This window comes from Palaemon carinicauda, chromosome 20, assembly GCF_036898095.1.
Source record: "Palaemon carinicauda isolate YSFRI2023 chromosome 20, ASM3689809v2, whole genome shotgun sequence".
NCBI lineage: Eukaryota > Metazoa > Arthropoda > Malacostraca > Decapoda > Palaemonidae > Palaemon > Palaemon carinicauda.
Genome location: NC_090744.1, coordinates 113,819,128 through 113,833,591, shown reverse-complemented (window position 1 = coordinate 113,833,591; position 14,464 = coordinate 113,819,128). Strand labels below are relative to the sequence as shown.

The window sequence follows — 14,464 nt, the reverse complement described above, 5'->3', positions numbered from 1 at the left end:
ACCTGTTCAACGAACTAAACTCATTAACCCACATTATCTGTCGAACGAACGAAAACCCATTAATCAACCTTAGCTGTCGAACGAATGAAAACTCATTAATCCACATTACCTGTTCAACGAATGAAAACTCATTAATCAACATTACCTGTTCAACGAATGAAAACTCATTAATCAACATTACCTGTTCAACGAATGAAAACTCATTAATCCACATTACCTGTCGAACGATATCGCCATGAGCGTGAAGACGGAGGCGCATATGGAGAGCACGGACACGAACTGGCTGATCTTGCAATAGACGTGTCCGAATCTCCAGTGCAGATTCAGCATGTAAGTAAAGTTGAAGACGACGTTGAGGGTGGAGACCATCGTGTCTGCCACGGACAGGTTAACCAGGAAGATGTTGGTGACTGTACGCATGCGCCGGTCGGCCAGGACGATCCAGATGACGATGAGGTTGCCCCCTGTGGCCACGAGGACCATGCCCCCGAAAACGACGGACCAGATGAGCTGGTGCCACCAGGGCAGGTTGTAAGGGTTGGGCTCCCATTCTCCTTCGGAGCATATCCACTGGGTGCCATTCCAGGTGCAGTTGGTCGAATTGAGGAAGCTGAAGTTGCTGAATTCCTCGGCGTATTCCTGGTCGGTGGTGTTCCAGAATTCCAGGACGTGGCCGTGGGGACTGGAGTGGTGGGGGGCGGTGCTGCTGGAATTGAGGGCTAGGATAGATCCTAGGCCATCCATTATGGGAGTCCTTACGACTGTTTTCTTAGTCCTTTTTTATTGCTTTTTCTGTCGTCTGTGGCTAATCGGATGGAAGTCCAGTTCTACAAAATTAAATGTTCCAGTCGGTCCTTACGATGTTCCAGTCGGTCCTTAGGATTTTCGTGTAAATTCGGGTATTGGTCCCCGCCATTTAGGCTTCCCCTGTCATTCTTTTAGTTTGTTTATATTCCTCTATGTTCTTGAGAGGAGAGGCTCTTCCTCGTTGAAAAGTCAAGATTTACTCGTAAGGTCCATCTCGATATTTTAAATTTATTTTATAATCAAATTCCTATGTCTTAAAACTTTCCTAACGTCACCTGTTATCAGTCCGACAATTTGGATGATTTTGGAATTTGAGATGCATTTTTTTTTTCACTTATGTTACAGCACAAATCTTAACGCAAACTATAATTATCAATATTTAATGAGACGGTAATACGGTTTAGGAGGCAAATAAACCTTGCGAATTATTTTCCAAACTTTATATCGATTTATTTTTATATATTTTTATATATTTTTATATATCACACGTTGTTTCGTGAGATTCATCACAAAGATTACAATTTATCCTCGAAATTGACTTAAACCTAAGAGTAATATTCAGATAAGCTATTTAGTAAGAGATGAACCTGCTTCCCGTTTTCTGTTGAACCCTCCGTCACAACTCAACTTGTGATACTTCTGTGTTGTTAAGATTATGGGTAATCTAGTCATGCATTCGTCTTCTAATAATAGTTGCTAAAAATTGCTGGACTTAGAAATCAGTCAATGAATAAGGTAATTTGCTCCACTGATTTTCTCTTTAGGAGTTTCTTGTCTTGGTGAACTGATCACACCGGAACTTGAATGTGAACTTGAAATATGAACTGAAATTAGATATGATTTGACTGCAATGCTCCGCCCCCCCTGTCCGAAAACGAAAGAAGAAATCAACAAGGGAAAACGGAAAAACAACCCTTTCTCTGACACCTTCTACATTTTAAGGGTATAATTTAATTATATCATCAGAAAGTCCTTAAACCATATCAACGAAAATATTCTACTGGAATGCAACGCTTATGTTTTAGCCTCTCGAACGAATCACTTTCTTTTAAAGTTTAAGAAAAACAAAAAACAAATGACAGCCACAGACCGAATGATCTTTTTTTTTTTTTTAAGCTTGTTCACGAGGTCACTTTCTTTTCCATTCCTTGCACGAATTAACAGAATCGAATCATGATTTGTGAAGCGGGATCTTTCGACAGATGCATGAGTCTTCCTCCGCTTCAGGTACTTCCTACCAGAGGCATTTTTTCCATGGGATAAACCGAGCGAGATTTCAGTGAGAAAGTGCTGTCTGAGATGGACGAGGCTGTTACCCGAACGAGGTTCCTGTAGCAACTAAAGACTGAGGGGGAGAGTGGGCGGTGGTTGTCAAGCTCCGCCCCCTTGTCCCCGCTTACCCCTCACCCAGGCAGACCTTCCCCTTACTTGCCCCGCCCCTACATTTATAAAGAGAGACTGAGAGAGAGAGAGAGAGAGAACTTGTTCTTCATTTGTACATACTCGGAAACCCACACGCAAAGTGCGTGTATCATTATTGAAATCGTGTTTGCAAGAAAACATAGCTAAATCGTCTTTGCAATAAAACATGGCTATGTGCCCATAAATTAAAAAAATCTGAAGAAAATATATCCAATTTCACAGTGATTCCTGAATACAATAACTATCATTCTAGAATTCATGGCAGCTGTACAAAGAACACGGGAAATTCCTGAGGTTAATTACTCTTCGACCTCTTACTTCGAAGGTATTCAGACTTGCAGGTGTTCAGAATCGCAGGTGTTCAGTATCTCTAAATATTGGCCAAGTCGTGCATGCTCAATCTGATCACTACCTGGGATATCTTTTCTCATTTATATCATGTGAATTCTAACATCAGAATGGGAATGATAGAAAATTAAAGAAGTGATATTGAAGTCTTGGAAATTTCTTCAAAATCATAACTCCAAAATATTTCATGTATAAAAAAGTAATAGTCTTATTTTTATAAATATAGATGATAATAGGACAGAATAACAGTATTCCCAAAAAGCTAAACCTCGAAGGAACTAAGAAAACGAACGAAAAGAGAGTTGGGGTCACTCATATGAAATCAATAGCCAGCCTCATGAATGAAGGAAGGTTATATGAGATAGGAGAAGGAGAACAAAAGGCAGTGGCTGGAAGTATAGCTGGTTTTAACAAACTACGTGCGAGAAGGACCATCTCAAAGACATGAACTGTATGACAGGGAAGTTTCTTCTAAGGTTTAATCAGCTGACGGAAAGGACTCTTGTCCCTTAAGTTCGGCCACCTTGCAGTAAGAGGAACTCTGGTCCCTTAAGTACAGCCACCTGACAGTAAGAGGAACTCTGGTCCCTTAAGTTCAATCACCTGGCAATAAGAGGAACTCTGGTCCCTTAAGTACTGTCATCTTGCAGTAAGAGGAACTCTGGTCCCTCAATTTCCGCCCCCTGACAGTAAGAGGAACTCTGGTCCCTTAATTTCAGCCGCCTGACAGTAAGAAGTCTGTACCCTTAAGTTCAGCCACCTGGCAGTAAGAGGAACTATGGTCTCTTATGTTCAGCCACCTATCAGTAACAGGAACTCTGGTCCCTCAATTTCAGAGGAACTATGGCCTCTTATGTTCAGCCACCTGACAGTAAGAGGAACTCTGGTTCCTTAATTTCAGACACCTGACGGTTACAGGAACTATGGTCCCTTAATTTCAGACACCTGACGGTAAAAGGAACTCTGGTCCCTTAATTTCAGACACCTGACTGTAAGAGGAACTCTGGTCCCTTAATTTCAGCCACTTGACTGTAAGAGGAACTCTGGTCCCTTAATTTCAGACACCTGACTGTAAGAGGAACTCTGGTTCCTTAATTTCAGACACCTGACGGTAAGAGGAACTATGGTCCCTTAATTTCAGACACCTGATGGTAAGAGGAACTATGGTCCCTTAATTTCAGACACCTGACTGTAAGAGGAACTATGGTCCCTTAATTTCAGACACCTGACTGTAAGAGGAACTATGGTCCCTTAATTTCAGCCACTTGACTGTAAGAGGAACTCTGGTCCCTTAATTTCAGACACCTGACTGTAAGAGGAACTCTGGTTCCTTAATTTCAGACACCTGACGGTAAGAGGAACTATGGTCCCTTAATTTCAGACACCTGACGGTAAGAGGAACTATGGTCCCTTAATTTCAGACACCTGACTGTAAGAGGAACTATGATCCCTTAATTTCAGACACCTGATGGTAAGAGGAACTCTGGTCCCTTAATTTCAGACACCTGACAGTAAGAGGAGCTCTGATCTCTTAAATTCACCAACCTGGCAGTAAGAGGAACTCTGGTCCCTTAATTTCAGACACCTGCCAGTAATAGTAATACTGATCCCTTAAGTTCAGCCACCTGACAGTAAGAGGAACTCTGGTCCCTTAATTTCAGACACCTGCCAGTAATAGTAATACTGATCCCTTAAGTTCAGCCACCTGACAGTAAGAGGAACTCTGGTCCCTTAATTTCAGACACCTGCCAGTAATAGTAATACTGATCCCTTAAGTTCAGCCACCTGACAGTAAGAGGAACTCTGGTCCCTTAATTTCAGACACCTGCCAGTAATAGTAATACTGATCCCTTAAGTTCAGCCACCTGACAGTAAGAGGAACTCTGATCCCGTTAGTTCAGACACCTGAGAGTAAGAGGAACTCTGGTCCCTTAAGTTCAGCCACCTGGAAGTAAGAGGAACTCTGGTCACTTAAGCTCAGGCACTTGGTAGTAATAGTAACTTTGGTCCCTTAAGTACAGTCACCTAGCAGTAAGAGGAACTCTGGTCCCTTAAGTTTAGCCAACTAACAGAAAGAGGAACTCTGGTCCCTCAAGTTCAGCCACCTAACAGTAAGAGGAACTCTGGTCCCTTAAGTTCACTCACCTGGCAGTAATTGGATTTCTGGTCACTTAAGCTCAGGTACTTGGTAGTAATAGTAACTCTGTTCCCTTAATTTCAGCCAACTAACAGTAAGAGGAACTCTGGTCTCTTAATTTCAGCCAACTAACAGTAAGAGGAACTCTGGTCCCTTAATTTCAGCCAACTAACAGTAAGAGGAACTCTGGTCCCCTAAGTTCAGCCAACTAACAAGAAGAGGAACTCTGGTCCCTTAATTTCAGCCAACTAACAGTAAGAGGAACTCTGGTCTCTTAATTTCAGCCAACTAACAGTAAGAGGAACTCTGGTCCCTTAATTTCAGCCAACTAACAGTACGAGGAACTCTGGTCCCTTAAGTTCAGCCAACTAACAAGAAGAGGAACTCTGGTCCCTTAATTTCAGCCAACTAACAGTAAGAGGAACTCTGGTCTCTTAATTTCAGCCAACTAACAGTAAGAGGAACTCTGGTCCCTTAATTTCAGCCAACTAACAGTAAGAGGAACTCTGGTCCTTTAAGTTCAGCCAACTAACAAGAAGAGGAACTCTGGTCCCTTAATTTCAGCCAACTAACAGTAAGAGGAACTCTGGTCTCTTAATTTCAGCCAACTAACAGTAAGAGGAACTCTGGTCCCTTAAGTTCAGCCAACTAACAAGAAGAGGAACTCTGGTCCCTTAATTTCAGCCAACTAACAGTAAGAGGTACTCCTGTTTGTAGAGTTGAACGACCTGACAGAAAGACAAGCTTTAAATTTAGTTGAACCTTGTGACAAGGAGAGGGACCAGAAGTTATAGGTTATGTCAACATTAAGCTTCCATAACTGAGGTGAAGTTAAGAACTGGAAAAAAAAATTGAAATTAGGCAATTTACATTATTACTTTGGGAAAATGATCCAAGTACAGTAGTCACTGTTTTACTAGACTGGGTAGTAACCAGAACATCAAAACCTTCTTGTCAAATTCATAGACATTCCCTATTTTTAGAGCGGCTTTACCATAGATATTCGTATATCTTATGATTGTCGTCTTATGAGTTAATGCAATTATCCTGATATTTATTTTTCCAAATTTTTACAATATTTGGGGGTGCATCGTTGTTTACTTTCATAATCATGTATTTACCAGTATACGCGATCTCTCAAAAATGACGGCTATTTATTTAAATAGATATGCGCACATGCACCCCCCCCCCCACTAGGGTATGGATACTCCCTCCCCCCTACCACTGGGACGGGGAGACCTCAGCATGAACGAATATATATATATATATATATATATCACTTAACTTATTTATCGTAAGTGCATACGAATTTGATGGAATTACCTGTATTATTATCATAATTATCTATATTATTATTATTATTATTAATATTATTATTATTGATAAGAATAAGAAGAGATGTCTTTATACCCCAATGAAAAACGTTTCCCTTTTCTGGTTTTGACAGTGATCGGTTTAAAAAAAATATAAAACAGTATTTAAGAATAGACCGGATACATCTCACAGGATAATTCTTCCCACTATTTAAAGAACATTTTCCATTATTGTTGTTTGGGATTCTTTCCAAAGACAGGAAGGAGGACATTCGTAGAGTTTAACAAGACAGAAATTGGTCTCTTTTAGTGCTAAATCCCCTGGCAGAAAAAATGGACACTTCTAGAGCTGGAATTTAGAAAAATGGATACTTCTAGATCTGGAATCAAGAAAAAGGCACACTCCTAGAGCTGGAATTCAGAAAAATAGACTCCAAGAGCAGAAATCCAGAAAAAGGCACACTCCTAGAGCTGGAATCCAGAAAAGGAGTCACTTCTAGTACTGGAATCCAGAAAATGAGACACCCCTAGAGCTGGAATCAGGAGAAAGGATACTCCTAGAGCTGGAATCAAGAAAAAGGCACACTCCTAGAGCTGGAATTCAGAACTAGGCACACTCTTAGAGCTGGAATCCAGAAAAAGAGTCAATTCCAGTACTGGAATCCAGAAAATGAGACGCCCCTAGAGCTGGAATCAAGAAAAAAGGATAATTTGATTTCATAAGAACTTACTTGGCATGTTGGAAAACAAATCGTCCTTATATTAGGGTTGAAGAAAACCTTGGAATAACATTTAACCAATTTTTCCCCTCGTGACGTCACACGCTACCAACTTTCCAACTTGATTTTGGATAGCAAGTGTTGCTTCAGACACCTCTTAAGATGCCATGAAAATCCTGGTTAAAATTTCTAAGACATTATACTTAGAAGCTTTAGCCTTCGTTAATGCGACTGACATGAGAGAGAGAGAGAGAGAGAGAGAGAGAGAGAGAGACGTCCCATCAACGCCCACATGCCCAAGAAGGCAATGATTATAAACGATTATTCCCTAAACCTAAATATAAATGTATTTTTTTACGCATACAGGTTTCAATGTTCGTATTATGATTATTATTATTATTAATATTATTATTATTATTATTATTATTATTATTATATATATATATAAGATATATATATATAATATTCATATATATATATATATATATATATATATAATATTCACACACACATATATATATATATATAGATAGATGGATAGATAGATAGATATATAGATAGATAGATAGATAGATATTGTTTTTAATATATATATATATATATATATATAAATATATGTATATATATAATATGTATTTATATACATATAAATATGTATATATGTATATATATATATATATATATATACTGTATACACAATGCCCATGTTAAGGACTCGGATGGTCTTGTAATATAACTATGAAAGCAACCAAGACATAAAGAATTAGATATACAGAATGATAATGTAAAAGGGGTTATTTTTATTCTCGAAGTATAATTGTTATGGGAAGTGGAATTTTTATTTTTCAGGAAAAATAAATTATTACCCAGTTAATTAATTTGCAATATAGTTAAGGTGTCTTAGTTTGCAATAGAATAAGAGTTTTTATATTTAGTTATCTTTACTGTAATGAAAAAACAAGAAAAACAAGAAATTTATTTAATGGATAATAGATAGTTCAAGTTGTATTAATAAAAAATGCTTTTCTTATAATTATTACTTGATTGATTGGCAGCCTTATTTAAATAGCATATATATTAGTTAAACAATTTGCAATACAATTTTGATGCCTTAATTTGCACTAGAATCAAAATACCTTGAGTTTTTATATTTAGTTATTTTTACTGTAATGAAAAAACAAGAACAACAAGAAATTGTTTTATTTAAATATACATTGCCTATTGAAAATTCAATGGACTATAGATAGTTCAAGTCGTATTAATAAAAATGCTATTCTTACGACTGATTCATTGACAGCTGAAGGCCTACAGAGGAAAAAAGTGAAGGATGTGTTAGAAAGTATTCAAGGGCATTACCATAAGTAATTTTTTACCATTGACTGATGTGAGTAACAGAGATCATGATGTTTTTCTTCCTGATGTAAGGCTGTTGGCAGTCCTGTCAAGAGTGAAATAATTGAATACTCTGTTCGGGAAATATTCACTGTCTAAAAAAATGTCTAAATGTAGTGTTATTTGATACTGATCTAAGCATTATTTCTGGAGCCTGAAGAGTCCAATGGCGAAAAAGGGATTTTTTTTTTTTTTTTTTTTTTTTTTTTTTTGTAAATTTTGTCAGTTGATATCTGACTAAAGATAAATCTTTAAAGCCTTATGAATGAGAAACTGTTGTTCTTTTGTTATAGTGTATTTTTAGGAGGTTATGTTTGTGGGAAAAATATATTTTGAAGCTTAAGATATATGAAGTTAAAGATATCTTGAAGCAAAGATATCTGAAGGCAAAGATATCTTGAAGCAAAGATATCTGAGGGCAAAAATATCTTATTATTATTATTATTATTATTTTTATTATTATTATTATTATTATTAATGTCACTATTATTATTATTCTTATTATTATCATTATTATTAATATTATTATTAATATTATTATTATTATTATTATTATTATTATTATTATTATTATTATTATTATCAATATTATTATTATCATCATTATTATTATCATTATTATTATTATTAATATTATTATTATTATTATATTTATATTATTATTCTTATTATTATCATCATCATTATTATTTATCAGAAATAGTAGCAGTAATATTAAAAAATAAATAAATAGTTAAATAGAAATAAAGAACATACTGAGTCAAAGCACGTGTTACACCTCTTTCCCCAATTCGAGTCGATTATTGAGTACAATCCCAAGTACACAGTATTAGTACATCCGTATTACTTCCACAGCTGCCCCCAGTTGAAGCACTCAGGGGCGATTGCCCTGTCGGGTGTTATACTGTGAGGTGGATTTAACTCAATTGGGTAGAAGTGGAGATCTTTTGGTTCGAAAGATGATGCTTGTGTTGGTTGCTATGACGATATTGTTTGTTTATATGAGAGAGAGAGAGAGAGAAGAGAGAGAGAGAGAGAGAGAGAGAGAGAGAGAGATATTAATAAGCATATTCTCTTGTTAATGACAAGTGAATATTTCTATTTATGTTTCTCCAGTTAGAGAGAGAGAGAGAGAGAGAGAGAGAGAGAGAGAGAGAGAGAGAATTAAAATTGAAAGCGTTTAGGAGCAATTGGAGGTATGAAATATGGAAGCAAATTTTGCAAAGAGAATCCAGCTAAGAGTAGTTAGTGAGAGAGAGAGAGAGAGAGAGAGAGAGAGATATGCAGTGAATCAAAATTGAAAGCGTTTAGGAGCAACTGGAGGTATGAAAAATGGAAGCATATTTTGCAAGAGATTCCAGCTAAGAGTAGAGAGAGAGAGAGAGAGAGAGAGAGAGAGAGAGAGATTAAAATAGAAAGTGTTTATGTGCAATTGGAGGTATGAAATGTGGAAGCATATTTTGCAAGAGATTCCAGCTAAGAGAGAGAGAGAGAGAGAGAGAGAGAGAGAGAGAGAGAGAGGTGCAGTGAATTAAAATTGAAAGCGTTTAGGAGCAATTGGAGGTATGAGATATGGAAGCATATTTTGCAAGAGAGAGAGAGAGAGAGAGAGAGAGAGAGAGAGAGTTAAAATTGAAAGCGTTTTGGAGTAATTGGAGGTATGAAATATGGAAGCATATTTTGCAAGAGATTCCAGCCAATAGAGAGAGAGAGAGAGAGAGAGAGAGAGAGAGAGAGAGAGAGAGATAGAGAGAGTTAAAATTGAAAGCGTTTTGGAGTAATTGGAGGTATGAAATATGGAAGCATATTTTGCAAGAGATTCCAGCCAATAGAGAGAGAGAGAGAGAGAGAGAGAGAGAGAGAGAGAGAGTTAAAATTGAAAGCGTTTTGGAGTAATTGGAGGTATGAAATATGGAAGCATATTTTGCAAGAGATTCCAGCCAATAGAGAGAGAGAGAGAGAGAGAGAGAGAGAGAGAGAGTTAAAATTGAAATCGTTTTGGAGTAATTGGAGGTATGAAATATGGAAGCATATTTTGCAAGAGAGAGAGAGAGAGAGAGAGAGAGAGAGAGAGAGAGAGAGATTAAAATTGAAAGCGTTTTGGAGCAATTGGAGGTATGAAATATGGAAGCATATTTTGCAAGAGAGAGAGAGAGAGAGAGAGAGAGAGAGAGAGAGAGCCTTACCTTACCTTATTGCCTTATTTTTTGTTTGGGTTCCCCCAGGTCCCTCAGTGTGAGGCACCTCGTATATCCACCAGAGAGTTGCTAATACATCTTCCAGTGTATTTTGCATCTTCCAGTCTTGGATGGTCTGGGATGCATCTTAGGTATTTATCGAGCTGATTTTTAAACGCATCTACGCTCACTCCTGATATGTTTCTTAGATGAGCTGGCAGCACATTAAATAGTCGCTGCATTATCGATGCTGGTGCGTAGTGGATTAATGTCCTGTGCGCCTTTCTCAGTTTACCTGGAATGCTTTTTGGCACTATTAATCTACCTCGGCTTGCTCTTTCTGATACTTTAAGCTCCATGATGTTTTCAGCAATTCCTTCTATTTGCTTCCATGCTTGTATTATCATGTAGCGTTCTCTTCTCCTTTCTAGACTGTATAGTTTTAAAAATTGCAGTCTTTCCCAGTAATCAAGGTCCTTAACTTCTTCTATTCTAGCAGTATAGGACCTTTGTACACTCTCTATTTGCGCAATATCCTTTTGGTAGTGTGGGTACCATATCACATTGCAGTACTCGAGTGTACTACGCACATAAGTTTTGTAAAGCATAATCATGTGTTCAGCTTTTCTTGTTTTAAAGTGTCTGAATAACATTCCCATTTTTGCTTTACATTTAGCCAACAGTGTTGCTATTTGGTCGTTGCATAACATATTCCTATTTAAAATTACACCAAGGTCTTTAATTGCTTCCTTGTTTGTGATTGTCTCATTATTAGGTCCCTTGTATGCATACACCATTCCTTCTCTGTTTCCATAATTTATTGATTCAAATTTATCGGAGTTAAATACCATCCTATTTATCTCCGCCCATTCATATATTTTGTTTAGATCTCTTTTTAGTGAGTTCCTATCTTCATCACAAGTAATTTCTCTACTTATTCTTGTGTCATCGGCGAAACTTCTCACTACGGAGTTTTCAACATCACAGTCTATGTCTGAGATCATAATAACAAATAGCAGTGCAGCTAATACCGTACCTTGGGGCACACCAGATATTACCTGGGCTTCATCTGATTTCTCGTCATTTGCAACCACTATCTGTTTTCTGTTTTGCAGGAATTCTTTTACCCATTTTCCTATCTTTCCCACAATATTATGCTTTCTCATTTTTTTCTCCAATATGTTATGGTCTACCTTGTCAAAGGCTTTTGCAAAATCTAGATAGATCACATCTGTGTCTTTTTCATATATCATATTATTGTATATGTTTTCATAGTGAGCTATCAGTTGGGTCTGTGTACTTTTTCCAGGTATGAAACCGTGTTGACCCATATTAAACAAATTATTTTTGACCAAATGGTTCATTATTTTCTTTTTTATTACCCTCTCATACACTTTCATAATATGTGATGTTAGACTAACAGGTCTATAATTGCTTGCCTCTAGTCTTGATCCACTTTTGAAGATAGGGGTTATATAAGCTAATTTATGTTTAACATATATCTCGCTCATATCTATACTCTGTCTTAGCAGTATTGCAAGTGGCTTCGCGATAGTGTTTGCAGTTTTTTTTAACAAAATCGCTGGAACTCCATCTGGTCCGGCTGCCGATCCATTTTTAATTTCGTTTATAGCCGTGACAATATCTGCTTCATTAATATCTATATCCGTTAGATATTCAACATTTTCTTCTCTCATTTCTGTTTCATTATTCTCATTCGCAATTCTTGGCGTGAACTCACTCTTATATTTTTCTGCTAATATGTTGCATATTTCCTTTTTTTCATTCGTTAGCCGTCCTTCAATTCTTAGAGGGCCTATTTCTATTCTCCTTTTATTCATCTTTTTTGCATAGGAGTAAAGTACTTTGGGGTTTCTTTTTATATTTTGAAGTGTCCTTTCTTCTAAGTCCCTTTTTTCATTTTCTTTCGACTGTATAATCTTTTGTTCTGCATTTTCTATCTTACATTTTATTTCCCTCATTTTCCACACATTTTTTTCTTTTGCAAGATTTTTCTTCCACTTTTTAATTTTCTGAAATAAGATCCTTCTGTCTCTTGGTATGCACTTCTTTTGTTTATTGTTTTTTTTCGGTACATATTTTTCAACAATTTTCTCCAGTATTTTGTACAGTATATCCGTATTTACCTGTATATTATCACTTATAAATACATTTTTCCATTCTTTATCCAGTTCTTCATTTATTTCTGACCATTTTATATTCTTACTGTAAAAGTTATATTTTCCATATCCTTCCCAAAGTTTTGTGTTTTTATTAATTCTGTGATCACTTGCTTTGGAATGAACTATCAATTCTATGACATTGTGGTCTGAAATTCCCGTGTTATACACTATTATTTCTTTAACATAATTCACCTCATTCACAAATACTAGATCTAGGACATTTTCCTTTCTTGTTGGAATGTGGTTTATTTGTTGCATATTATGTTCTAATAGCATATCTTGAAGCTTTTCAAATTGCCTCTTATCTTCTGCGCTACTATTACTATCTTTTTTATATGTATACATACAACCACTTTCTTCTATCCGTTCTTTCCAATCCACGAAAGGAAAGTTAAAATCTCCGGATAGGAGTATATTCCAGTCTTTATGGTTTCTACATATACCATCTATTTTTTCTATTATTATGTCAAACTCCTTAGTGTTTGGGGGTCTGTAAACTACAATATTCATTAGTTTTTCAAATTCAAATTCTACCGCAATCAATTCACATTCTGTGTTGCTGTATTTTTCACATACTTTTCCTTGATTTATGTCTCTTCCATATATTGCGGTTCCCCCTTGATTCCTATTTTTTCTGTCTGATCTATAAGTTTGGAAACCCTTTATCTGGTCATCACTGCCAGTCTCTTGGGAATACCATGTTTCACTTATATTTAATATATCTATTTTTTCAATTTGGGTTAGTTCTTCTAAGAACTCTATTTTCCTTTTAGAGTTACTCGTGACTAAACCCTGTGCATTCATTACTATTATGGTTTGTGTTTCATCCCCATTATTTAATATTGGTAATAATATGGATTCTCCCATGCTTCCTTCCTGTTCTGATATGATGTTCTTTTCTTCATTTCCCGGAATTCTGCCATTAAAAAATCCAACTTTTAAAATTAAAATTGAAAGCGTTTTGGAGTAATTGGAGGTATGAAATATGGAAGCATATTTTGCAAGAGATTCCAGCTAAGAGAGAGAGAGAGAGAGAGAGAGAGAGAGAGAGAGAGAGAGAGAGATGGCTTCTTGTAGCTACTGACTGCTATACTGTTAAAAATTTGCTGTAAAAAAACGTAAATGCCTGGCAACATTTATTCCATGATTTTTACTGTTTTAAAGACGGATATATTGGCGTTAAGGAGTGGCATTACGGTCACCAACCCGTAAAAGATAATGCCGAATTAAGATGAACTTACAGGTGCCTGTATTTTACTGAAATACGGTTGAAAACAGTGTGTTTTTACGGAGAATATTTGATTAAAATTACGTGTTTATTTAACTGTACTTTTTCTTCAGTTTGTCTTTCAGTTATAAATAAATATGTTCGGTTACATTCAAGTCGACATAAAATTATAAAACATCGAATAATTATATTTTTTTTTTTATAACAACAGCTGAATTAAAAATAGAACATCAAATAATTATATTTATTTTAATGACAACAACTAGGCCAAAACTAGATCTTCGAATAAATATATTTATTTTGATAACAACAGATTTACTAGAAATATATTTATTTTGATAACAACAGCTTTACTAATAATAGAATAACGAATAAATATATTTATTTTGTTAACAACAGCTTTACTAAAAATAGAATTTCGAATAAACATATTTATTTTGATAACAGCTAGACCAACAAATAAAACATCGAATAATTATATTTATTTTGATAACAGTTTTACTAAAAATAGAACATCGAATAATTATATTTATTTTGATAAAAGCTTTCTTAAACATAGAACATCGAATAATTATATTTATTTTAATGACAACAGATTAATTCAAAGTTTTGAAAAGTATTGAAGGAAAATGTAAACACAAAATCAGTCACGTCTGAAATGTGTCCACTGAGTTGTCTTTCAAATGGCCATCCCGAATTGGAAACTATCACAGTTATACGACCACTAAAATTTTCCTG

General features: G+C 35.9%; 1 protein-coding gene across 1 annotated transcript; it reads right to left on the bottom strand.

Moving 5' to 3' along the window:
• Nucleotides 1-213: 213 nt before the first annotated feature.
• Nucleotides 214-2,130, bottom strand: LOC137659616 (tachykinin-like peptides receptor 99D). Its single transcript, XM_068394463.1, has one exon. The coding sequence runs from the start codon at nucleotides 742-744 to the stop codon at nucleotides 214-216; it is 531 nt and encodes a 176-aa protein (XP_068250564.1). The 5' UTR covers nucleotides 745-2,130.
• Between the last annotated feature and the right edge of the window lie 12,334 nt (nucleotides 2,131-14,464).